Source organism: Eptesicus fuscus, chromosome 6 (assembly GCF_027574615.1).
Source record: "Eptesicus fuscus isolate TK198812 chromosome 6, DD_ASM_mEF_20220401, whole genome shotgun sequence".
NCBI classification, from domain to species: domain Eukaryota; kingdom Metazoa; phylum Chordata; class Mammalia; order Chiroptera; family Vespertilionidae; genus Eptesicus; species Eptesicus fuscus.
In genome coordinates this window covers 7,366,436-7,393,386 of record NC_072478.1, presented here as the reverse complement: position 1 = coordinate 7,393,386, position 26,951 = coordinate 7,366,436, and the positions used below count along the sequence as shown (strand labels likewise).

Here is a 26,951-nt window from a genome sequence, read left to right as displayed (position 1 = left end):
GGCCTGAAGCTAATGGAGCACTTTTCATATTCTGACTTTCCATTTATGGCTTACAAAGGCGAGTACAAAGGAAAAGAAAAGGCCTTGCCTGGGGGATTTAATCTCCCCACCGCCCTCCCCGGAGGACTGGAGGAGGGGAGGAGTTCCCATCCAGGACTCCGGACTCCAGCTGGTCAATAAAGAGGCTCAAAGCAGGCTGGCTCTAATCACATCCCCCCAGGCCTGGGCTCCACATTCCTGGGGTCCCCTGCCAGTCCCAGGCAATGGCTGAGCCTGGGGGGCAGTTGGTGGCCCAGGTTGCTGGGGACCTGAGGGGGCAGGGCTCCAACCACAGTTAGGAGTACAGATACAGGCCTGATGCCTACTCCAGCGTTTGGACCCGAGAGCCACGGGACTGCAGGCAGGGTGAGGAGTGGCAGGAGCGAGCCCCCCCCCCCCCCCCCCAGGCCCAGTCGTGCTTGCAGCCCGAGGCCCCAGCAGGGCCCAGCCAGAACGCCAAGAGACTCCTTTTCCTGAGCCTTCTGAGCGGGGTTTCCTCAGAAGAGAGTCCTGGCCACAGATGAGATCCCTAAGCAGAAGCACCCCTACACACACACACTTGGACCAGCTGCACCCAGGCCTTCCCTGGGACCCCTGGCCAGCACAGTTCCCAGACTGCCTCCACCCAGGTCCCTAGTAACAGGACCACCTGCCCCTCAGCCCTGGCAGGCAGGGCTCTCCATCCGCCATCCTCCTGGATAGATGCTACCCATCACAGAGACCCTCCTGGTGGCCTTGACACCCAGGGCCAGACACAGATGGCCCCAGACCCCCCTGGCTCCTCCCCAACCAGTAGAAAGTAGGCCTTCCAGTTCTACCTCTCTATGAGGGACCACAGGACACTCTCCACGGGAGGCCACGGGCACCCTCCAGGGGAGGCCACGGAACACTCTCCATTGGAGACCACAGACGCCTTCCTTGACAACTAGCATCTCCATCTATCTGGCAGGTAATGAGGCTTACATAAGCGGGGAAAACTACAAGACTGTGGCTGGCACCACATGGCCAGAACTAAAGCACAGAGACAGCGGACCCCACCCCCCAGCCCTTTCTGAGCCTGGCCTACCCCCTTCATCACCACCACCACCACCACCACCACCACCACCACCCCATGGCACCCCTCCCCCACCCTGCGCCCCCACCCCCGCCCCGCTTGCCTTCACACCCACGAGGTTGTTGTGGAAATCCACACGGGCACGCAGGTCCTTGCTCGACCGCCGGCCCAGGAACTCCTTGACGAACTTGCTGCTGTACTTAAGGTTGTCTCCGCAGCCACCCCACTGCCAGGCCTCCCGGTTCTCCAGGTCAGGGGCTTCATCACAGGTACAGCGCTCCATGCGGCCTGCGCTGCAGGCCTTGGCCAGAGCGTGGGTCAGGCCAGCTGAGGAGATGGCGTAGAGGAAGGCAGTCTCTTTGAAGCCTGGTTGGGGGGCGGGGGGCAACAGGGCCGGTCAGTGGTGGCACCAGCAGCAGAACCTGTCACTACGTGCAGCTGAACCACTGCATTCCCGATGAAGCCCCAAATCCTGGACTGCTGGAACCTTCCCGTGATCAACTTGGGGGGAGGGGGAATACCTCCTGGGCTGAGGGCTCTCCTATGTGCGGGGTGGGGGGGTGGGGGTGTAGATCCAGAGGTACTGTGGCCTTCATTTTGCCTGGTGATCAGAGACCCCATCCATCCAGGTCTCTTACCCACCAGAATGGCCCGGGGCCCTAGGGAAGCCCTGCCTGGTCCCCCGTTTTTAAACAAGGTCATCCAGAGGCTCAGAGGAGAGTCCCCAGTAGCTCCCACATGCAGAGGGAGACGGGAGAGAAGAGGCTCTGTGCTCTGGGCACCAGCTGGACCCCTGCCATCCCTATGGGCACGGAGCCTTGGCCACAGGCATGTGGGAAAAGCCATCAGAGCTGCCTGAGGCCCTGGCAGAGCTGCCAAAGGCTCCTGGTGCTGCCAGCAGCAGTCAGGCCTGTGTGGGGACAGGGCAGCTGGGAGGGGCTGGGCAGGAGCTGGCTCTGGGACCTTCCCTATGCCCTCAGCTCCTCTCCCCTGACCGGGCCCAGTGCACCACACCTCGCTTGAGCAGGCTGGCCCGGTAGCGGCCCTCTAGGGTGCAGTTCCAGCGCTCAAAGCGGAACTGGTACTGGCACTCGAGGGCGCTCATGCTGACCGCTTCCACCAGTGTCTCGGCCACGCCCGGGTCCCGGCGGCACATGCGCCGCTGCTTCCGCTCCAGCTTCAGCCGGTCGCAGGCCTTGTAGTGCGCCTGTACGGCTGCCTCGGGCTCCAGGGTCAGCGGGAGGATGGTCAGGGGCTCGCTGCCGGTCAGCCTGCACACAGAGAGCCCAGGGTGAGCAGCGCCCCAGAGGAAGAGCCATCGCACACACCCGGGCAGGGCTCGGAGGCCAGGCCCCAAGGGGGCACAGACACTGCATCCACTGACTTGCCTGCTTACCCGGCTGGAGGAGCCCTGCTCCTGGACGCCCACCTCTGCCATCCCCAGGGGGAGGTGGACCCTCCAGCAGCCTGTACACATGGCCCCAGGTCCCAAGGGATCTCCCAAAACGCCTGCGCCAGAGCACCTCCCAGCCCGGGGCCCACGTGCCACTGGGAAACGGCCCCTTTCTCCTGTAGCTCCACCCAAGGCCCTGGCCCACGGGTCGGTAGCCTGCCCTCTGTCCCGCCACCCCCCGCCCACCTGCTCCATCCAGGGACTGACAGGCCTGGCCTTGTGTCTGCTGTGGCCTCAGTGTCCCCAGATAGAGCAACTGGACATCTGGGCCTCATTCAGGCCCTTCGCATTGGGAGGGAGAGATGCCCACCAGGTCAGGGGCAGGACTCAGAGCTCCCGTTTGAGCATCTTTGGAAACAAGCCTCCCTCCCAGCCCACCCATGGGGAGCATGATCCCCTCACCATGCCCCATCCTCCCTCCTGCTGCCTCTCAAAAGGCCACTCGGGGCACAGTGGCTACCAGGCCGACTCCAGGAGCCCCAGCTTTCTATAGGAGGGATGTGGTGGGCCCTCCTAGAACCCCACCCTGTGGCAGACCCCAGCAGTGATGTTCCTCTGGGGATAACCCAGGCACAAAGTCTCCCTGCCTCCGCTCCCTCTCGCCTCCCCCCTGTATACACCCCAGCATGGCCTCTCCTGTGCCTTGCCTGGGTGGGGGCCTCTACCCTGCTGAGGGCGCAGCGGGACTCCCAGACTCTGAAGAGACACGGCCTGCCTCACTCATTCCAGTCGGCTCCCCCAGGAGGTCCAGCAGGGAGCCAGGCAACACTGTAGGGACACCAGGGCAGAGGCCCCGGGGTGCAGAGAGGAGCGGCCAGCAGGTGGGAGCAAGTCACCCTTGGAGGGTGAGGCCGCACAGGCAGGCCTCAGACCAAGGATGCGCCCCTACACTCCACCCCTTCCACACTCTGGCTCTGTTAGAAGACCCCTCCCCCACCAGGCCTGGGCCCTGCTCTCCACGTGCCCAGAGCGGGCCTGGCACCAGAACAGAGCGCTGGCCGTGCCCCCGCCAGCTCCAGTCCCAGAAGACTTCACTGCAGGGCCACTCTCCCAAGTGATGCTCTGAGCCAGGAGCCCCTTTTGCTCCCCCCGCCCCGTGCACAGTGGGAGGCCAGCATGGACCCGGGCTGAGAGAGAATCCCAAAGGTCCCTGAGGCTCAGGAGGGGCCTGGAATGGGTGGCCCTATGGTGCAGAGACACAGCAAGGCCTTTGAGGAGAAGGTGTCTGTGAGCTCTGAGCTGGGATGCTGTGCCAGAGAGGAGGTGGGTGAAGGACGAAGCCAGCCAGCCAGCCAGTGACCTGCACCCCCACTGCTGCCGCAGGGTTAGTGCTTCCTTCCTAAGGGCACCGGGACTGCCATGAGTGGCTTCGTGGACTTCCAAGCCTTCTGCCCAAAGACAGCTGCCGAGGCAGACGGAGAACAGGCTGGGGCCCGCAGACCCCAAGCCTGAGGCTGGAAAAGCCATGCTCCCCACACAAAGGCCGCTCACACAGTAGAGACTTGTCCCCAGACAGGAATGTCAACAGCTGTGCCCAGAACGGGTGCCAGGCAGCAGCCACCCCGCAGCCTCCAACCTGCACGAGATTAACCAAGCTCCAGGCGGTGCCAAAACATTCCAGCATCCAAGAGGACCCCCAAAGGTGGGGCCAACGTAGGGGGATCTGAGGCCAGCCTAGAGAGGGCAGCTGTGAGAATGAACACGGAGAGGGAAAGGATGGTGGGCCACGTGCCCGCCCCCCCCCCCAAGTCCAGAGAGGCTGAGGGCAGGGGGCCCAACACACCCAGGGCCCCACTGCTTTCTAGTTCAGGTAAGGAGAGGGCCGAGTCCCCCTACACCCGGGGCTGCACTGCCTCCCATCCTCACTGCGCAAGGGCAGGAGTCCCCTACCTGAGGTTGTCCCCGGTCCATGCTGTACATGGCGGCTGAGGGCAGGTGTCCACCCATACCTGGGGCCATGCTTCTTCTCAGTCCAGGGAGGCTGAGGGCAGGGGTCCCCCCATACCCAGGGCCTCCTCATCCACACTGCATCTGGGGGCCGAGAACAGGGGTCCTCTGACACCTAGGGCAGACTGTGTCCATACTACACATGCAGATTGAGGGCAGGGTTCCCCATGCTCTAGAGGTGCTGTGAGGTTGGGACCCTGCTGCGGCCACACTGTTCTGCTCCCAAGGCAGCCCCTTCCCAACTCTCCGGCAGCAGCACCCAGAGGGTCCCTGCGCCAGACCCCCTATGCCGCTGGGTGTGTTCAGTGTGTGGCCTGCAGAGAGAGCAACTATCTGGGGCTCACAGCCTGGGGTGCAGAGGACAGACCCTTGTGGAGGTGTCGGGTGGCAAGGTAAGTGGGCAGACCATGTTCAGGGTGCAGGAGGACTGGTTTCTGGGCGCAGTGGAAGAAGTCTCAGTGATCGGGACCAGGGACCCAGGACAGAACCCCAACACAGAGAGTAACCATAGCAGTGCCCGAGGAGAGATGAGAGGTTTATAAAACACCCCTAGAATCAGGAAGGCTTTTCTCAGAGGGAATCAGAATCCAAAAGACCTTGACAATTTTAATAAATTTTACTCTAAAAATATAAGAATCTCTGCACAGTGAAACAGTAGCATAGAGTTTAAAAAAAGACAATGGGAGAACATATTTGCCAATGGTATTTCAGATAAGGGTTTAATCTCCAAAATTTACAGAGAACTCATACAACTTAACAAAAGGAAGGTAAAGGATCCAATCAAAAAATGGGCAAAGGACCTAAATAGACACTGTTCGAAAGAGGACCTACAGAAGGCCGAGAGACATATGAAAACATGTTCAAAGTCACTAATAATCTGAGAGATGCAAATCAAAATGACAATGAGGTACCATCTCACACCTGTCAGAATGGCTATCATCAACAAATCAACAAACAACAAGTGCTGGCGAGGATGCGGAGAAAAAGGAACCCTTTTGCACTGCTGGTGGGAATGCAGACTGGTGCGGCCACTGTGGAAAACAGCATGGAGTTTCCTCAAAAAGTTAAAAATGGAGCTCCCATTTGACCCAGTGATCCCACTTCTAGGAATATATCCCAAGAAACCAGAAACACCAATCAGAAAGGATATATGCACCCCTATGTTCATAGCAGCACAATTTACCATAGCTAAGATTTGGAAACAGCCTAGGTGCCCACCAGCAGATGAGTGGATTAAAAAACTTTGGTACATCTACACAATGGAATACTACGCTGCTGTAAAAAAGAAAGAACTTTTACCATTTGCAACAGCATGGATAGAACTGGAAAGCATTATGCTAAGCAAAATAAGCCAGTTGGAGAAAGATAAATATCACATGATCTCACTCATTTGTGGGATATAATGATCAACATAATTTGATGAACAAAAATAGATCCAGAGACAAATGGCAGGGAGGGGGGGGGGGGGGGGTTAGAGAGCAACCAAAGGACTTGTATGCATGCCTATTAGCATAACCAATGGACACAGACACTGGGGCAGTGGGGGCTTGCCTGGTGTGGGAATGATTGGGGTGGGGGTCAATTGGGGAAAAAGGAGACATATGTAATACTTTAGATAATAAATTTTTAAAAAAGATTTTTAAAAATTAATACTAATGACAGCAAAACAACAACAACAACAACAATAGATAAGAGTCAAAAAAAAAAATGTTGCAACTCCAATCCCAAACCAAGGGCCAACTTCCTTTGCTCATGTGCTTGTGCATGTGCACGAGTGCGTGGATCTTTTCCTAAAGATCATTAATAAAAGGGGTCAACTGCAGAGGACACAGGATATGCAAATACAGTTCAAAGGCAGGAAATATAGTTGCTGTTAAAACTTATAAGAGGCTCCACCCCAATCAAAGAAACATAAAATAGCCCGGCTGGTGTGGCTCAGTGGTTGAGCATCAACCTATGAACCAGGAGGTCACGGTTCAATTCCTGGTTGCCCCGGGTTGCCGGCTCGATCCCCAGTGTGGGGCATGCAGGATTCTATCTCATCATTCTGTCTCTCTCTCCCTCTCCCTTCCTCTCTGAAAATTAATAAAAATACATATTTTTTAAAAAGAAAAAGAAACACAAAATAAAACTATATTGATATGTTATTTTTCATTCATCAGATGAACACAAATTGGTGTCTGATAAGATTATTATCAAGGACAAGTAGAAAGAGATGTCCCTCCATGGCTGGAATTCTGAACTGACATATCTATAAAAATTCTCCCGCCCTAGCCAGTTTGGCTCAGTGGATAGTGTGTCGGCCTTCGGACCTGGGGCTCAATTCTGGTCAAGGACATGGACCTTGGTTGCAGGCTCCTCCCTGGCCCGGGCCCTGGTCGGGGCTCATGCAGGAGGCACCAATTGATGTGTTTCTCTCACACTGATATTTCTCTCTGTCTTTCCTTCTCTCTTCCACTCTCTCTAAAAATCAATGGAAAAATATCCTTGGGTGAAGATTAAAAAAAAAAATTCACCCACCAATTCCCTTTCTAGAAATACAGGCTACAGGTATATTATCTTAAAACATATTCACACACTATCCAACACAATGCTGTCATACAAAAACACTGGAAGCACGGTTTGTTATACATTAGTCCCCTTTCTCTGCAGGAACATGTTCCAAGACCTCCCAGTGGATGCCTAAAACTGCAGATTGTACCAAACCCTTTATATACTGTGTTTTTTCCTATACATATACACCTATGATAAAGTTTAATTTATAAGTTAGGTGCAGTAAGAGATTAACAACAACTAATAATAAAGTAGAACAATTATAACAATATGCTGTAATAAATGTATGAGCATGGTCTCTCTTCTCTCTCTCTCTCTCTCTCTCTCTCTCTCTCTCTCTCTCTCTCTCACCAATTTGATCACCAACACAGGTAATCTGTGACTAACAGGTGGGAAGTGTCTACAGCATAGAAACACTGGACAAAGGGACAAGTTATGGCCCAGGTGAACAGAGCAGACACTATAAGAGTTCATCATGCTACTCAGAACATCACACAACTGAAAACTTATGAGATGTCACTTGGCCAGTGTGGCTCAGTGGTTGAGTGTCAACTCATGCACCAAGAGGTCACCCGTTCGATTCCCAGTCAGGGCACATGCCCAAGTTGTGGGCTTGATCTCCAGTGGGGGTCATGCAAGAGGCAGCCAATCGATATTGATGTCTCTCTTTCATCAATGTTTCTCTCTCTCCCTCTCCCTTCCTCTCCCTCTCAAACCAATAAAAACATATTTTTAAAAATTAAAATAAAACTTACGAATTGTTTATTTCTGGAATTTTCCATTTAAAATTTTCTGACCACAGTAACTGGAACTGCATAAAGCAAAACTGACCACGAATTAAGGGACTACTATACACAAGACTGGAGACTGACTGAATAGCTGGGACCCACCCCTCCATGGCAAATTTGGCCTGCCTGCCTCAATGTTGCGTATGTGTTTGCGGGCATATGGGCAACCCAGGACCCCGGTGGCCTGGGGCAGACGAAACACTCCTCTCCCTGCAGCTTGTGAGCTTCTCACACATTGTGCTGTGCACGTGGGACCTACCCAAAACGGCAACATTCAGCATACAGCAGGTGGCCCAGGTGACCCCCCCCCCACACACACACACACACTCCCCAATGCAAGCTCTCAGCCCTGCACGCTAGCCTGGGCAAGGAGCCTCTGCCCACTCCAACTGCCTCAGCCCAGAAAGTAGCCAGGTCTCCTGGCACAGCCCACCCAGCTGCTCAATGCAGCTGCCACCCCCCTGTGTCACCCCTCCTGCCCCCCAACACACACACCCAAAGCAAAGGTCTGGCCCGGGACAGATGAGCTCACAGGCCTGCACAGGCTGCCCGTGGAGGCAGTAGGCCCAGGCTGCCCACAGGTGGCAGCCCCTGGACAGGCAGCAGACCCCTCCAACCTGCTTCCTCTGGCTGACCACCTCTCCTAGTGCTGAGCCCACTTCCCAGGAAGAAATAACAAGCTCTAAATGCATTTTACCATATTCAGGGATTTTCTTTTCATCTTTAACATTCTCATAAGATACAATACGTCCAGGGAAGTGTGGAACACAGTTCTCACCCACGAAACAGCCAAATATTTAAAGAAAAATTAATATGTATCTTTCTTAGACTATTTTTAAAACTTGAAGTGGAAAGGATGCTTTCAAACTCATTTTATGAAGCCAGCATTACCTGATACCAAAACCAGATAAAGATACTACCAAAAGAAAAAGAGAGAGACTTACAGGCCAATATCCTTGATGAACATAGATGCAAAAATTCTCAACAATATATTAGCAAACTGGATTCAACAGTACATTAAAAGGCCCTCACCAGTTCTGCTCCGTGGTTAGAGCCCATGGACTGAAGGTTCACAGGTTCAATTCTGGTCAAGGGCACATACCTTGGTTGCAGCCCTTGTCCGGGAAGTGTGCGGGAGGCAACCAATTAATATGTCTCTCTCATATCAATGTTTCTCTCTGTCTCTCCCCCTTCCTTCCACTCTCTCTAAAAATCAGTGGAAAAAATATCCTCAGTTGAGGATTAACCAAAACAAACAAAAAAACCTACTAGATTAAAAGGATTATACACGTTGACTAAATGGGATTTATACCAGGATGCAAAGATGGTTCAACATGCATAAATCAATTAATACAACACATTACATTAACAAAATAAAAGATAAAACCCATCATCTCAATAGATGCAGAAAAAGTATTTGACAAAACTCAACAACCTATTATGATAAAAACTCTCAACAAAGTGGGCATAAAAGGAACATACCTTGACCTAATAAAGGCCATATAAGACAAACCCACAGCTGACATCATATTCAACATTGAAAAGCTAAAAGCATTTTCCTTAAAGTCAGGGACAGGGATCCCCACTTTTATCGCTTTTATTCAACACAGTATTGAAAGTCCTAGCCACAGCAATAAGACAAGAAAAAGAAATAAAATGCATCAAAATAAAAAAGGAAGAAGTAAACCGCTCATTATTTGCAGATGACATGATGCTATATATACTAGCAGAAAGCACTAGAGACTCCAATAAAAAACTATTAGAACTAATAAATGTCTTCAATAAAGTTGCAGGATACAGAATCAATATACAGAAATTGGTTACATTTTTATACACCAGTAATGAACAATCAGAAGACATATTAAGAAAACAATACCACATACAATTGCATCAAAAAGTATGAAATATCTAGGGATAAATTTAACAGAAGAGGTAAAAAATCTGTACTCTGAAAACTGTAAGATAATGAAGAAATTGAAGACATAAATACTTGGAAAGATATATCTTGCTCATGGGTTGGAAGAATGAAATTGTTAAAATGTCCATACTACCCGAAGTAATCTACAGATTCAATGCAATTACTATTAAAATGCCAATGGCATTCTTCTCAGAACTAGAACAAATTATCCTAAAATATAGATGGAACCACTAAAGACCCTGCATAACCACAGCAATATTGCAAAAGAACAAAGTAGGAGGTATCACACTACCTGATATCAAACTATACTAAGCAAAACAGCATGGTACTGGCATAAAAACAGACACACAGACCAATGGAAGAAAATAGAGAGCCCAGAAATAAACCCATCCTTATATGGTAAATTAATCTATGACAAAGGAGGCAAGAATATACAATGGGGTAAAGATAGTCTTTTCAATAAATGGTGCTGGAAAAATTGGACAGACACATGCAAAAAAAATGAAATTGGACCACTTTCCAACACCATATATAAAAATAAACTCAAAATGGGTTAAAGACTTAAATGTTAGAACTGAAACTACAAAATTCTTAGAGGAAAATATTGGCAGTGGACTCTTTGACATCACTCTTAGCACTTTGTTTTTTATATCTCCTGGAACAAGGGAAACAAAAGGAAAAATAGACAAATGGGATTACATCAAACTAAAAAGTTTTTGCACAACAAGAGAAATCGTCAACAAAATGAATGGGAGAAGATATTTGCAAATGATACATCCAATAATATCCAAAATATATAAAGAACTCATATAACTCAACACACACACACACAGACACAAACCCCAATCTGATTTTTAAAATGGGCAGAAGGCCTAAATAGACATTTTTCCAAAGAGGACATACAGATGGCCAACAGATATATGAAAAGATGCTCAACATCACTAATCACCAGGGAAATGCAAATTAAAAGCACAATGAAATATTACTTCACACCTGTCAGAATGCCTATCATCAATAAATCAACTAACAAGTGCTGGCGAGGATGTGGAGAAAAGGGAATCCTGTGCACTGCTGGTGGGAATGCAGACTGGTGCAGCCACTGTGGAGAACAGTATAGAGGTTCCTCAAAAGATTAAAAGTGAAACTGCCATATGATTCAGCAATTCCGCTTCTGGGTACTTATCCAAAGAAAACAAAAACAGCTATTTGAAAAGATATATGCACCCCTATGTTCATTGTTGCATGACTAGTAATAGCCAAGATACAAAAGCAACCTAGATATCCACCAATAGATAAATGGATAAAGAAGATGTGCTACGTATATGCAATGGAATATTATTCAGTAACAAGAACAAAATCTTGCCATTTGTGACAACATGGATGGACCTAGATGGTCTTATGCTAAGTGAAATAATTCCGACAAAGACAAATACCATATGATCTCTCTTATCTGTGGAATCTAAAAACAAAATGAATGATCAAAACAATAAGAGAACCGACTGATGATTGCCAAAGGGGAGGCAGTGGGGGACAGAAAAAATAAAATAACCAAAGCAACTTTTAAAAAAAATGAAGTTGGGGGGCTAACTACCGGATTTCAAGATTTATTAGAAAGCTCAGTAACTAAGAAAGTATAGTGTTGGTGTCAACAGAGACAAAAAAAATCAACGGAACAAAATACAAAGTCCCAGGAACAGGCCCACCTATACCAGGTGTACCGGTTAATAATGCGGATTTTTTTCAATAGCTGGAGTTACACATATGTTGATATATATGAGATTTGATATGTATGATATTTTGTTGTATTGACAGTAAGCTTCAAAACTTGGTATGGCCCTAGCTGGCTTGGCTCAGTGGATAGAGCATCAGCCTGTGGACTGAAGTGTCCCAGGTTCGATTCCGGCCAAGGGCACATGCCTGGGTTGTAGGCTTGATCCCCAGTAGGGGGTGTGCAGGAGGCAGCCAATCAAGGATTCTCTCTCATCCTTGATGTTTCTATCTCTCTCTCCCTCTCCCTTCCTCTCTGAAATCAATAAAGAAATATTTTTTAAAAAAAGACATCACTATTTAAAAAAAAACTTGATATGTCAAATTTGCTGAAGGTGTTAACAGATATTTTTATGCTTAAAAATGTCAAATTTCGTGCCCAAAAAAAGAGCATTTGCGGGAAGTTTTAATTCATTACTTTATTTTGAAGAAAAGTGCTGCTGAAAGTTATTGTGTACTTTGGGAAGCTTATGGTGAACATGCTCCATCTCAAGATACTTGAGAACGCTGGTTTAAACACTTTAAAAGTGATGATTTTGATGTGAAAGACAAAGAACATCCAGGTCAACTGAAAAGTTTGAAGACCAACCCTTACAAGCATTATTGGATGAAGATGCCTGTCAAACTCAAAAACAACTTGCAGAAAGATTAAACGTTGCTCAGCAAACAATTTTCGATCATTTACAAGCAATGGAAAGATTTTAAAGGAAGGAAAATGGGTGCCACATCAACTGAAGGAAAGACAAATGGAAAACCGAAAAGTCATCAGTAAAATGTTGCTTCAGTGGCACGAAAGAAAGTCTTTTTTGCATCGAATTGTGACTGATGATAAAAAGTTGATTTATTTTTGAGAATCCCAAACGCACAAAATCATGGGTTGATCCAGGTCAACCATCAACATCAACTACAAGGCCAAATCGCTTTGGAAAGAAGACAATGCTCTGCATTTTGGTGGGATCAGGAAGGTGTGGTGTACTATGAGCTTCTAAAACCAGATGAAACCGTTAATACTGATCACTACCAACAACAAATAATCAATTTGGACCACGCTTTGATCGTAAAACGACCAGAATGTGCCAGAAGACACAGCAAAGTAATTTTGCTTCATGATAACGCACCATCACAAACTTCAAAATCAGTTAAAGACACGTTAAAAGATCTTGCCTGGAAGTATTAACCCACCAGACCTTGCTCCTTCCGATTACCACTTGTTCTGATCGATGGCACACGCACTTTCTGAGCAGCACTTCAAAACATACGAAGAAGTGGAAAATTGGGTCTCTGAATGGTTTGCCTCAAAACAAGAAAAGTTCTATTGGGACGGTATCCACAAATTACGTGAAAGATGGGGGAAATGTGTAGCTAGCGGTGGACATTACTTTGAATAAAGCACTTTTGATGTTTCTCTTGAAATGATCGTGTTTTCTTTGATTATAAAATCCGCATTATTAACCGGTACACCTGGTATATGGGAAACAGATTTTGTTAATAAAGTTGCAAAGGCAATTAGGTACAGAAAGAATGATATTTTCTACAAATGGTACTGGAGCAATTAGATAGCTATATGCAAGTAAATACTTTCTACTATATACAAATATTCACATACTAATTCAATATGGGTCATAGACCTAAATGTAAAGCCTCAACTTTAATACAGGAAGGAAAGAAGAGAGAGGAAGAGAGAGGAAAAGAGAGGGAGGGAGGGAAGGGAGGGAGGAGGAAGAGGGAGGGAGGTAGGAAGGAAGGAGGGAGGCAGGGAGGGAGGGAGGGAGGGAGGCAGGGAGGCAGGGAGGCAGGGAGGCAGGGAGGGGAGGAGGAACTTGTGCTCAGGAGCTCCTGAATCCTTCCCTGCGGAGGGTCAGTGGGAACCACCGTCCCATCCCTGCTGAGGCACAAACATCCTACAGAAAGGGTAGGCGTTTCCCCCTTCCCAGCAAAACTCTCAACATAAAAGGAACATACCTTTCCATTTGCTTCACAGTGTCTTTCCATAAATGAAAGTTCTTAACTTTATTGCCCCTATGTTTTTAGCCTTCTCCTGTCTGTTACCTCTACCTCATTTTAGAAACCCACCCCTATTCTAGTATCATGAATACAGCCCCCTAAATATCCCCCAAAAGCTCCCCTGCTTGCTGTGCACCAATGCTAGGAAGTGAGGACCCCTGCCTTGTCATATCCCCTCCATATGCACAAGCTCACGGGGGAGAGGAGGGTGCCCTAAAGGCTGGCAGAGCGCTACACGGCCGAGACTGGGAAAGTGCGCCCGCAGAGCCAGAGCACGTTCACTGCTTAAGAGAAAAGTACCATCTTGCTTGAGGGTCTGTTAAGAGAGCTGGCATCACCCACATTCAGACAAGATGGCCACAGGTGTCCATGTCTACTCCTGGTCTTAAAGAAAAGCGTTCACCATTTCACTGTTAAGGATGAAGTTCGCTACGTGTCTTCCCTGTGTCGGGTTAAAGAGGTTCCCTCTGCTTTTAGTTTGCTAAGAGCCCTTTACAAATCACAAATGGATGCTGAACTTCATCAAATGCCATCCCTGCACCTTCTGATATGTGACTTTTCTCCTTTGATCTGCTCAAGTAGGGAATTCCCACATTGGACTCTAAGTGATCCTGGAGTGATGGATCTTGGCGTTGCTTTGTCTGGGCCTTTTGCATCTGTTTGTAATTTTCTTCTCTGTGTTCTTCCTGCTGAGTTTAGGTACTTTGGTGAATGTTCTTTTTTAAATTTCCTGGAAGAGCTGTGTCAGATTAGAATTGTGTCTTCTTAACTATTTGGTAGAACTTGCCATGAAGCCATGCAGGCTGACCTTTGCTTGATGGAAAGATTTCCTTTCTGGTCCAATTTCTCTCTTCTGTTTTGTTTTTAAACAGCTTTATTGAGATACTAGAGGCCAGGTGCACGACATTCGTGCACTGGGGTGGGTCCCTCAGCCCAGCCTGCGCCCTCTTGTAGTCTGGGACCCCTCAGGGGATGCCCGCCTGCCACGGAAGCCGGAGAGGTTCCCGCCACGGCTGCTGCACTCGCCAGCCATGAGCCCGACTTCTGGCTGAGTGGTGCTCCCCCTGTGGGAGCACACTGACCACCAGGGGGCAGCTCCTGCATTGAGTGTCTGCCCCCTGGTGGTCAGTGCATGTCATAGCGACCGGTCATTCCACTGTTCGGTCAATCTGCTTATTAGGGTTTTATTATATAGGATAAGTCACTACCATAGAATTTAAAGTACACAATTCAGTATTTTGTAGGATATTCACAGATATGTGCAGTTTTAGGATATTTTCATCGCCTCAGAAAGAAACCCCTTACCCTTTAGAAATCAACCCACACTGCTCCCCCTGCCCTGGCAACCACTAACCCACTTCCTGCCTGTGGATTTGCCTGTCCTGGACGATCCATAGAGTGGAATCACACACTCTGAGGCTGTCACTGAGCACAGTGTTTTCAAGATCCATCCATGCGCAGTGAGTGTCCATGCTTCACCCCTTTTTATTTTCAAACTAGAGGCCCGGTGCACGAATTCGTGCACTGGTGGGGTCCCTCTGGGTGGCCTGCAGGGATCAGGCTGAAACCCACAGTCCAATGCCGCCTGCAGCTCCTACCTGCCACTCCCACTCATCCCTGCCCCACTGTGCCTGCCACAGGCTGGCGCCCAATCAGTCCCGATCAAGAGAGGCTCGTGCTACTGTAACAGCATTCGCCAGCCATGAGCCCTGCGTCTGGCACCCTCCCAAGGGAAGTGGCCTGTGGGATCGGGCTCAAACCTGCTCTCTGACATCCCCCAACAGATCCTGGATTGCGAGACCACAGGCCAGGCTGAGGGACCCCACTGGTGCACGATCGGGCCAGGGAGGAATCACAGGAGGGCTCCAGGGCATGTCCGACCCATCTCACTCAGTCCCCATTGGCCTGACCCCAGCAGCAAGCTAATCAACCAGTTGGAGCATCTGCCCCCTGGTGGTCAGTGCACATCATAGCAAGCGGTTGAGCAGCCTTAGCATATCATTAGCATATTACGCTTTGATTGGTTGTTCAGTTGTTCTGACATTCGGTCTACTTGCATATTGCCTTTTTATTATATAGGATAGCGTTCAACTGTAGGATGGAGCACATTCTGTATTCCTCAGCTGACAGACATGCAAAGGTGTTCACTCTCAGCTCTTATACACAATGTCACTATGACCACTCACTTACACATTGGTGCTTGGATGTGTTTTCACTTCTCATGGGTGTGTCCCCAGTGGAGCTGCTGTGTTGCAGACGAAACCTGTATTTAACGGTGGGACGGCCAGCGTTTGCCACAGTAGCCTCACCATTTACATTCCAGTGCCCCAGTTTCTTTACTGGTTATGGTATCCGTCAACATTCTGTCCTGAACTTGTTTCTGTTGCTTTTCAAGTTTTCTTTATTCCTTCTGAATTTTCAGATGTATTGGCATGAAACTCTTCATTACATTCCCTTGTTTGATTCTGTAGGAACTGTGAGATGTTCCCCGTGGCAGGGCACGTGTCCTGAGCCTCCTCCTCGGTCTCCTCAGCCGTTCACAAGACCTTCGCAGACACAGATCTGTTCATCTCTAATGCAGGTCTGTTTTTATTCTGTTAATTTCTCACTTCTTCTTCATTCCCTCTACAGCCTTTGCATTTACGTAGCTAACTGTTCTTGCTTCTGTGACAGATGTTTCCTGAGGACTTCCGAGCTTCTCCCCATTTCTAACATATGCATTTAAGCTGCCACTGTCACCACTTCAGTCTCTCCCAAACTGCAGCATCAGGTCACCAAACTGAACCTGGGTCACAGCTCAGGTCACCAAGCAGAGCCTGGGTCACAGCTCAGGTCACCAAGCAGAGCCTGGGTGATTGTACTGAGCCTTGGTCACAATGCCTCCTTCACTCTCTTCCCTTGTTTCCTCTTGGTCTTGTGGCCCACTGAGTTGGTATATCATCTCTTTATGTCCTCTACGTGTCTCTAATTAGCTAGGACCTGACCACAACCCTGCACCTACCTCACACCTGGGGCTTTAGTGCATCCTTTCTACCAGCCATGCCTGCTTTGTTTCTCTTTTTCTCCTCTCTTGCCTCTTTTGGAGTTATTTTTATTATTCCACTTCCCCTTTGGTAATCTGAAGTTGTACATTTCTGTTATTTTCATGAAGACCCTCAAAATTACACGAGTCTGTGATGTACCCACGCCCAACATGGTCAACACTGTCCCTCTGGGCAACAGGAGGCCTGAGAACACACCTCCGCTGAGGCCGGGCTGTAGGCTGTTGGGTATTTAGTTCTACCTCTAGGACCTGACAAGAAGTTGTTCAGTGCTCCCCATCCCTTCACGCGACAGTCTCCTGACTTCATTCCTCCCCGTCCGGAGTGCAGCAGGGCATTCCCCAGGCCGGAGCCGCGCATCCATGTCTCCTTCAGAGCAACTCCTGACACAGCGGACAATGTCTTCTTTCACCTTACCCTCGACCGTTTCCTTCTTTCACACCCCAAGTGGACTGTCCTGCTGTGTCTCCGGTGAGATGTCAGGTCGGGACCCTCATTTTGCTTCCTCGGACTGCTTAATAATTCTCTTGTGCTCAGCATTTGCGCTTCCAAGTCATTATGTTCCAGCCTGAACTTTCATGTTTCTGCCTGAAAAGGCACTGGGCCTCTTGAGTCCTTTTAATTGCTCCAGTTTCAGGAAGTCCTTGGCTGTTCTCACCAGACACCACCCTGTCCCCACCTCGGGGCCCTGGTGAAGATGGGGGCATCCTCTCTGCCCAGGTTTCACGCCCTCTCTGTGTCTCCTGCCCCAGGCTACGCTGCAGTAATTTCTCCTGACCTATCTTCCAGTTTGCTAATTCTGTTCAGCAGTTTCTAATCTGCTTTCAAATCAGCCCATTACTTAAATTTTTTCCCAGTTGTACTTGGTTTCTCCAGGCTTGCGAGGTCAGTCTGTATCTCTCACGCCTTGCAGACAGTGAGATTTGCTTTGTGCTGCACACTGACTGATCTGCTGCCATCATTTTGGCAGGGTTTCAGTTTCATTTCCTCACAGAAATTGTTTGCAGGAATAATCTGAAGCAAAAGATAAAGGGACCCACAATCACACTCATCTAGAACCTCAGAATGTGACCTTATTTGGAATCAGAGTGTTGGCAGATGTGATCAAGGTGAGGATCTTGAGACAAGACCATCCTGGATTAGGTCACATACTGTCGAGAGCCCACCCCTGACCACCTGAGCAGCTCTGCTGAGACTCCGCCCCAGCCCCATAGAGACTGTGAAAGAAGCCAGGATGAATAGAGTCAAGTCGGGGACACCCATCCCTCTCTGAGGGCTGCCTCTCTGAGCACTCAACTGGTCACACATCACCACACTTGCCCCCGAGGGCAGCCAGGTGGCAGCTGGACACTGCTAGATGGGGGGTGGGGGTGCAGGTGTAGCTCAGGCTGGGGCCAGAGATGTCCTTGTCCTCAGGGTCCCACCCATGAACAGCCCAGCAAGGTTCAGCCCACCCTGCCCAGCAACTCTCCTCCAAGTGTCTCGTCATTTTCTGCTGGGGTGGGGGTGGGGTACAGATTTTGACGGCCCTTCCTCCTGCCAACAGGCCTGGCCATCCCAAGGGCCACCCTGCCCGCAAACCCAGCTCCCCGTGTGTGTGGGGGGGGGGGGGGGGGAGCCTGAGACCCTAGTTGGGCGGAGGGGAAGAGGCTGGAGTTCCAGAAGCCGCAGTGCCCTGCCAAGGAAACCTCAGCCCCACCAGACGGCATTTAATTTCTGTGTGAATCAAATTCAAAACAAATTCCAGCGCTGAGACACTGGTTCTGAGATTAACCCTCAATTCTCCTGCCGCCTGTGGCCTCCCACCCAGCACGTGGATGGCAGAGATAGGGTGGGCAGAGATACTGACAGGGTCTGGGGGCTTCCGCGGGCTCTACCGTCACCCAATGCCCAACATGCCAAGGAGGCCCGGACAGGAGGTCGTGGACAGGAAGCCATGGGCAGAAGGCAGCCCCATGTGGACAGGCCATTCACACTGAGGTAGGGACCTCGTGTCTATCATGCTTGTCATCTCCGTTGGCTGGGAGAGCCTCGGGACCCCGGCTTCCCCACCTCACAAGGCCCCAATATTCCAGGGCACAAAGAGCTCTCGTTCAGCCCCGGGTTCCACCACTGACCAGCCACCCAAGCAGAGCTTCTCACCCAGGTCCAGCCACCCTGGAGGTCAGCTGGTAGACATATGACTGAGCAAACTCCAGGACACTGGGACCCACAGCACTGCCTCAGAGAAATGTCCCCGTCCACACCTGGTGGCCCCCAGAGAAAACAGAACCCGCAGACCCCGCAGTCCCTCCAGACCTCTAGCTTACTGGTGGCTCCTTTCAGGAGCCGGATGCTGGAGCCCAGAGCGGAAGCTGTGGGATCCCCGCTTCACTGACGGCTGAGGGGAAAAGATGAGCAGCAGGGGCTTCATGGAGGAAGCAGAGCGGCCAGACAGCCTCTGTGTCCCAGTCACCAAACCCCAGGCCTCAGAGACGGCTACAGAGCCACAGGGGTGTCACATGCAGAGATAGGAGGGACACCAGGCAGGTGCTTGGAAAGCCCCAGAGCCACCTCGATGACAGGCTTTCTCCCTGGAGCTGGCCTACCAGGTGCAGGGCACAGACAGGGTGGCCGGGCCGGAGGAAGCAGCTGTGACATGCTCTGATCTGGGAGCCGCTGGCAGCCTCTCCACACAGGCCAGACCACTTCCCTGGCCACATCTACCTCAGGTATCGCTAAGAAAAACAAACGCAGCTTGAGGCTTGCCTTTTTCCATTCCCTCGTCCGGCTGCTGGTCTCCAGGTGCAGCGCCTGCCAGCTGGGCGGCCGCGCTTCCTCCTGCGGCCAGAGGCACCAGGCCAGCAGAGAACCACTGGGAGGGGCAGGGGAGGACGCGGGCTGGTCCTCGGGTCATGGAACCTGGCGGCCTCATGCCACCCAGGTCGGGGGCTGCCCTTCTGCGGCAGCCCCAGCACAGCCACCTGCCAACCAGACTGGCCCAGCCCGCAGACGTCCCTTAGTGATTAGCCCTCTCAGGAAAGCAGGCTGGTCATCGCCCGGCCCGGGCCACCAGGCCTGCAGTACAGCCAGCCACTCTGCCCCACCCTCGCCCGGCAGAGCCCCAAGCTTTCACCTCACACCTGCACCCTGGGGACCCCAGGAAGCCCTCTGCCCCTTCGCACAATGCCCACGCCACTCGGAAAGTCAGCTTCTAAACGTCCAGGTTGGTGGTCTGCTGCACCTGGCCCACCATCCATGCACCCGAGGTCAGCAGGTACGGGCACAGCAGGCAGAGGTCAGAGCCAGGGGTGGCAGGGGGGGTTGGCCTGCCTGGTGAATGAGTGCCTCGAACCCCACACTGGGCTCCTGGACCCAGACCAGAGGGTAGGGACCCCCACAGGCCTCCAGTGGAGCACAGTTGGAGGAGACTCCATGAGGGACCCTCCTGGCCTCCTCAAACGTGAGCTCCTGTTACAGTAAAGAACGATGCTACGGGGCTGTCCTCTGGCTTCCTGGAAAAGTTGACAGCCGAGGCCAACCTGGAGCACGGAGGCCCTGCTCCCCACCTGCCAGAGGCTTGTCTCCAAGTGGGGCCTGGCCTTACCCACTTCCCCAGACAACTGTGCCTCCTCCTAAAGCCCCCCTCCCCAACCCCCGCCCCCAGCCCAGTGAGAGGGGTAGGTACCACAGGGGTACCCGCCACCTGCAGGGACAATGCACAAAGGGAGCTGGTAGTGCTCCCAGGCCAGGATTAAGAGGGCCCAGTGCTGGCCCCTGACAGGTGTCATTTTTCTGCGACCAGGTGATCCGAGCCAGGCCCTTATCAGCTCATCACTCCTCCTGAGTCCAGGGCCCACAGCCCACGGGGAGGAATCGTGTGTGCAGATTCTTTCCCAGGAGAAAACCTACCCACACACTTCTCCTATTGTCCTCGCCATCGAGAGCCCCTGGGCAGGCGGCAGGCAGCGCCCTTGGCTAAGGCCACCCTGGAGTCGACCCACCTGGGAGACCTCAGTCCCTCTGACAGCCTCGGGGCTCCCTGGGCCGTGGGTACTGGCAGAATCCCCCCTCCTTTGAAGGCTGGAAGCCAGGTCCCTCCACACACCACCCTCCATCCTCCCTTGACTTGAGTGTGCCCCCCGCCCTATATACCCCCTGCCTGACTTTTGGAGGTCTCACCCGCAGGGCCACATCCAAGGGGTCTCAACAGTCTCCCTATGGCCCCTTGGTAGTCCTAGACATAGTGATAAGGTCCTTCTCATGGGTACCCCTCTCCCTTCCCCCTCCCCCCTCCCTCTGCCCCTGCTCCTGATGCAAAACTACTCTCTTGACACCAGGCATGTGGCCACATGGACCCTCCAGATGGACCCCTCAGAGCGCTCTGCTCTCCATGGCCTCTCCCCCAAACTCTGGTGCCCAAAGCACTGGAGTTAGGTCCAGGGCCACAGTGGCAAGGACAGGAGCAAGATTAGACCAGCTGTCCAACCACCCCCAATCCAGATGGCCACCGGCTGTGGCAGGACGTCTGCTCACACAGCTGAGGGAGCCAGGTGGCCGTGGCTTCCTCCTCACCTCAGGCCCCAGCGCAAGGCCTGCACACAGCAACGCCCGTCACGAGGCCCCAGCCCAGAGTCCCATCCTGGCCCCGTGCACTCACCTGCCTCTATCTGCTCTCTGTATTGGGGGGCCAGGACAGAGTCCCCCAGGGACTGTGGAAGAGGATCAGGGCAAACTGGGGATCAGGGCAGGGTGGCCCCCCAGAGCAGACTGGCTGGGAGAAGGGAGGCAGGAGGACAAACACCGGAGACCATAGATGCAGGAAGTGGCTGGTGCCCCCAAAGCATCTCCTCAGTCTGTCTGCCTGCTCCTTCCACCTGTCTCCCCACTCCTGCCAAGACCCACCTGGGAGACAGTCCCTCTAATGGCCTCGGGCTCCCTGGGCCATGGGTACTGGCAGAATCCCCCCTCCTTTGAAGGCTGGAAACCAGGTCCCTCCACACACCACCCTCCATCCTCCCCTGACCTGAGTGTGCCCACCCCCCAAGTCAGAAGCCCACCCTATATACCCCTTGCCTGACTTTTGGAGGTCTCATCCACAGGGCCACATCCAAGGGGTCTCAACAGTCTCCCTGTGGCCCCTTGGTAGTCCTAGACAGGGTGATAAGGTCCTTCTCATGGGTCCTCCCCTCCCCCCGCTCCTGGTGCAAAACTACTCTGTCCTGATAACCCTCCCTGAGTGCTCTGCTCTCCATGGCCTCTCCCCCAAACCCTGGATCCAGGCACGGTTGTCCTGAGGTGCGTCTCCACGGACAGCACCTTCCTGACTATCATCCAAACTCCTGACTGCTCAGCTCCAGGCACCACCACTCCTGTCCCCCAGCCACGGAGTTACCTCCCTTACTGCCAGTCCTTCTCTGGTCACCCACAGGTAAGCCTCAGCCCCCAGCCCCCCACACAGCCCCCTGTGCCCCACTGGAGCTGTCCCATGTTCTTGGCAGCACCCTATCTTGCTCCTCACACCCTCAAAGTCCCATCATGCAGCTTCATCATTCTGTACCAGGTTTGCTCCTCTGGTCCCCAGAAACGCCCCCCCTCTGCCCTCCAGGGGCCAGCTCAGTGCCCCACCTCTGAGAAGCCAGCAGGCATGCCGCCACATGGACCCTCCAGTTGGGCCCTAGGCTCAGTGCCCGGAGAAGCAGAGAGAGTCCTCACCTTCCTGACCTTGCAGACACAGGCCCTCCAGAGTGCCACCTCAGAGCAGTGCTGGGGCAACCTCCTCAGCCAGGGCCCCCACCAGGCCCCCAGACCACTCTAGTAACCCGACAACCACCTGCACCCGGGCTCCCCACGCAGTCAGGGCTGGGGGCTGAGCTAGGAAGGCCTGTGGAGGCAGCCTCTGTGTGCAGGGGCCAGACGGCGTGCTGTCGTGGGTCAAGAAAGCAGGTTCTCCTCAGTCCAAGAAAGATCCTGAATATATAAAGTACTCTTACCACTCAACAACAAAAAGAGAAACTCAACCAAAAACTGGGCAAAGGAACGGAACAGACATTTCTCCAAAGAAGACACACAGATGTCCAACAAGCCCATGAGCTCCTCACCAGGGATGCGCAAATAAAAACCACAGCAAGAAAGCAGTCACACCCACCAGGATGGCTAGAAGAAAAATAATTAAACCAGAGAATAACAATCATTGATGAGGATGTGAGGAAACCGGAGGCTTTGTTCACGGCAGGTGGGAATGTGACACGGTGCCCCCACTGTGAGAAACAGTTTGGTGGCTCCTCAAAATATTAAATACAGAATTATCACGTGACCCAACAATTCCACTTTAGTGTATACCCAGAAGAATTGAAAACATACGTCCCCCAAAAAACCTGTACACAATGTTCACAGCAGCATCACCCACAATAGCCAAAAGGTGGGAACAGTCCCAATATCAACGGAACGGGTGGAGAAAAACTGCATGTGTCCATCCAGTGGAATATTTTCAGTCACAAAAAGGAACAAAGCACCAACACACACTATAACATGGATGAATATTGAAAATGATATGCTCAGTGAAACAAGCCAGACACAAAAGGCCACATATCGTATGATTCCATTTCTATGAAACATCCAGAATAGGCAAATCCAGAGACAGAAAGTGGATTAGTGGTTGCCAGGGCTGGGGGTGGGGCGGTGGGATATGAGGTTTCTGGGATGATGAAAATATTCTGGAATTAGATAGAGTGCTGGCTGCATAGCCTTGTGGATGAACTAGAAACCACTGCACTGCTGTAACAGGGTAAATTTACAGGATATGAGTTACATTTCAATAACAAAAAGAGCCTCACACCCAGTTGGCCCCCAGAGGGCCTTAGCTGCCTTTCAGACCTGCTCCAATGCCCCTCACATGCCATGCCCACCCTGGCTGGGGGAGTCCTCAGTGCCACGCCTGGTGCTGCCTCCTCCACGCAGGCCTCCAGGCAGCCGGGACCAGAGAGGTGGGACCAGCCTGCAGACCTCACAGGAGGGCCCCACCTCCCCAAGCCAGCCTATAAATGCTTCCTGCAGAATGTGGGGTGGGGCCCCAACACTATGAGGCAGCCTCAGGGCTCATACCATCCCTCCCTACTTCTTTGAAGAATCACCAGGTTAGAAGCCACAGGCCTCCACTCACCGGGCAGCACTGTGATGCAGGTCTAGCAGTCCCTCAGGGGTCTCTTTGAGGGCTGCCTAAGCATGCATCAGGCTCTCTAAGAAACAGGCAGCAAGGTGCCTAGGAGCCAGGCTCCGTTCCCAATAAGCCCCAGACTCGGCCCCCGGCTGCCCGCTCAGGAAGTAGAAGGGCCTTTGCCCTGGGGTCTGGAGAGTCCCTTCCTGAACAGGTCTCAGCACACACCTGAGGATAAGGCCAAGAAAGGGGCCAGGTGCTGGTGCCCTCCACCCCAATGCAGGCCAAAGCTTCCAGCCCACCCAGGTCCCTGAGTGTGTATCCCCAATTCACCAAGAGACTCAGGGCAGCCCTCCTTCTGGGGCCCAGGCTCCCCCCTCTTTCCAAGAGGGCATCTGGCCAAGGGGTCTAGGCCCCCCAGCGCAGGCACCTCCAAAGCCCCTGGAGACCCAGATGGAAATGCCACCTGCTGATCATGCCAGAGAAGAAGAGCCGGGCCTGAGAGGAGAGCCAGTGGGCGGCCTGGAAGGTCCTGCCTAGTGGCCAGAGGCCAGAGGAGGGCAGCAGGAGCAGGGCAGCAGCGCATGGGTTGGGTTGCAGCCTCAAGGAGGGGGCAGGGAGGACTCCCACCACCCACGTGACCCTCCCCCAGGCCAGCCTCTCTGGGTTTCTGGGCTGTAACTGGAGCTGCCCTGACTGTGAGCCTCGGTGCCAGGCAGAGATTTCGGAGAGGGGGAAGGGATAAGCGGGCCTGGATCAGGTCCTTCCTCCTGCTCCCTCTGCCCTGTGCAGCGCGTTGAGAGGCCCCCTCGATCCAGACAGACCCTGCCTCCCTTGGGCCATCTCCTCCTCCCTCTCCCTCTGGCTTCTGCCCCTTTGCTGGGCCAGGAGAAAGGACCCTAGAACCCCAGCCCAGCAGGTCACCGTGGGCCCAAGAGGCAGAGCCTCCATACACAGTAGCATAAAGCAGACTGTGTGCTGCCCCCACCCCTCTCCTCCTCCCAGGCCTGGCCCTCCCTGGAGCAAAAAGCAGGGCAAAGTCGCTGGCTGGAGGACCATGGGGTGCCAAGCTTTCCCCACATGCCACATGCCCACCAGGACTTTTCTCTGAGAGGGAGCTAAAATACACACACTAACAGCTCAAAGACTTCCTCAGATGCAGAGTGCAGGGAAATCGGAAAGAGGGATGCTGGGGGAGGGGGGGGGCGGGGGCGGGGAGGGGGCAGCTGGGAGCCAAGACCCTAACCTCCCCCTGACGGATCTTCCCCAGGAGGAGTGGGCAGCAGCAGAGTCTAGGCAAAGCACAGCTGGGGCAGACGAGCCAGAGCAGACAAGCCCCGGGTGTGTCTGGAGCCTGGGGAACAGACCTGTGGCTGGGCCAGGACAGCAAGAAGGCACAGCTGGCTGACAGGCCAGTGTGACTCACCCGCGGACCTGCGGCCAGACGGCCATCCTCTGACCCTCCCTCTGCCCATGAGGGCGAGGTGAAGGCTGCACAGATGGCGCGCAGGGGTGTGCCAGCCTCCACACAGCCTGGGCCCCAGACAGGGCCAGACCCACAGGCAGCCAGGAGAGGGCCTTGGGGTGGGGGCTCCAGGTAAGACACGGAGCTGACCCCGAAAGACAACCCAGGAGAAAGGAACAGAAGGAGAAGGGGGGGAGCGGGGGACACAAAGGAAAAGTTTCCCATGAAAATATTTTATTTTCTTTGAGAACAGGATACACCTGCAGGGCTCCTCGCCCAGTCGGCCTCTCCCCGCCCTGGCGGTGCCACATTTCTGGACCAACAGGGCCCTCTGCCGGCCAGGCCACCGCCTGCCGGCGCGGGGGCCAGGGGCTAGGGAACAGGTGAAGGGTGAAGGGCGGAGGGTGGCAGCGGGGCGCGGCCAAAGGGCAGGGCACCTCGGACAGGTGCCAGGCCCAGAGAATGGGCCAGAGCTTCAGGGTCGGTGTGGGGGCGGGGGGGGGAGAGTGAGGAGGCGGAGAAGAGCCGGAGGGCTGCCCTAATGATGCCACCCCAAACTTAAGTGTGCCCATATGCGTATCGCAGCGAGGGTCCCCAAAGGTCGCTGGGTTGGATATCCCAGCTCTGGGAGCGAGGAGTGAGGAGGGGCAGGAAGAAACAGCGGAGAGGGACGCGCGGAAACCACGCGCACTGCTGCGGCGGAGAAGCGCACAGCGCAGCGACCCCCAAGACGGCGCGGGACGGCGTTCACGGCCCCGCTGGGCCCTGCGCTCCGGCCGGGTCCCACAGACGCGCTCCCGCGAGCCGGGGCAAGGGAGCGTCAGAAGCAAAGCGCAAGAAAAATAAATTCCTCCGGCTTGGAGTTATTTTTTTTTCCTTTGGGGCTCAGTACAAGGAACATCTGGATTTTGTACGTATTTTTTTGTTGTTGTTAAATTAACTTCTCGAGGAGAGAAAGGAGGGGGAAGCTGCAAAGGGGGTGGGTGGGCAGGGGCTGGGAGGTTCCAGTCGTTTGGCAAGAACTCAGCGGCCTAAGGGAGCCGGGACCACACCTTGGTCCCCGAGCTCCAGGGAGCCCAGCGCTCGGCTGCGGCCGCGGCAACGACGACTCCCGGAGTCACGGAGGACAGCAGCCTCACGCCAGCCCGTCAGGTACTCGGGCCCCTGTCCCCACGCCGCGCAGCGGGGACACGGACTCGCGGACCCAGCGACGCGCGCACCGCAAACAAACAGCTCCAGGCAACCCGGCAGCCCCCGCCAGCCGAGCCCCGCGCACCTGGTCGCGAGCCCCGCGCCGCCCCCGCCCCCGCCCCGGGCCTGCCCGCCCGCCCGCCCTCCGGGCCGCCAGGCACCTACCCGAAGTAGGCGGCCGAGGGGCGCAGCGCGGCCAGCAGCAGCGTCAGCGCGAAGGCCACGGCCAGCCAGCGCGCCAGCAGGGGCCCATCCAGCATCTTGCCGCGCCACGGCGGCTGACCATCGCGCTCCTGGCCCCGCGCAGGGCGCCCCGCGGCCGCCGCCCTCTTATAGCGCCCGGAGCGCCAGGCCGGGGGCGGGGCCGCCAGCTGGGCCCGGCCCGCCCCGCCCGGGGAGGGATCACGCCGGCGCCGGGGGCGGGCCGAAACCCGAGCCAGCCCGCCCGCCGCACCGCCCGCCGGCCCCGCGGGCCTCGGAGCGCACCCGGCGCTCGCGGAGGGGAGGCGTGCGAGGGGCGGTGGGACCTCGGGACCGGCGGGAGGGGCGGGAGCGCGCAGAGGGCCGAGGGAGAGGACGCGCTCCCCGGCGGCCGT

At 53.5% G+C, this 26,951-nt stretch overlaps 1 protein-coding gene across 2 annotated transcripts in view; it reads right to left on the bottom strand.

The window, feature by feature from the left end:
* Positions 1–26,706, bottom strand: part of WNT9A (Wnt family member 9A) — a 30,501-nt gene extending 3,795 nt beyond the window's left edge. The window contains exons 1-3 of one of the 2 annotated variants that reach the window (XM_054717161.1): positions 26,521–26,706; positions 2,108–2,364; positions 1,209–1,459 (exon numbers count right to left, since the gene is read on the bottom strand). In XM_054717161.1, the coding sequence (XP_054573136.1) occupies positions 1,209–1,459; positions 2,108–2,364; positions 26,521–26,615 (603 nt within the window). In that variant the 5' untranslated portion in view covers positions 26,616–26,706. Of the gene's footprint in view, positions 1–1,196; positions 1,460–2,107; positions 2,365–26,520 lie in introns of both variants that reach the window. The other variant, XM_054717160.1, reaches the window with a different exon arrangement.
* Positions 26,707–26,951: the final 245 nt, after the last annotated feature.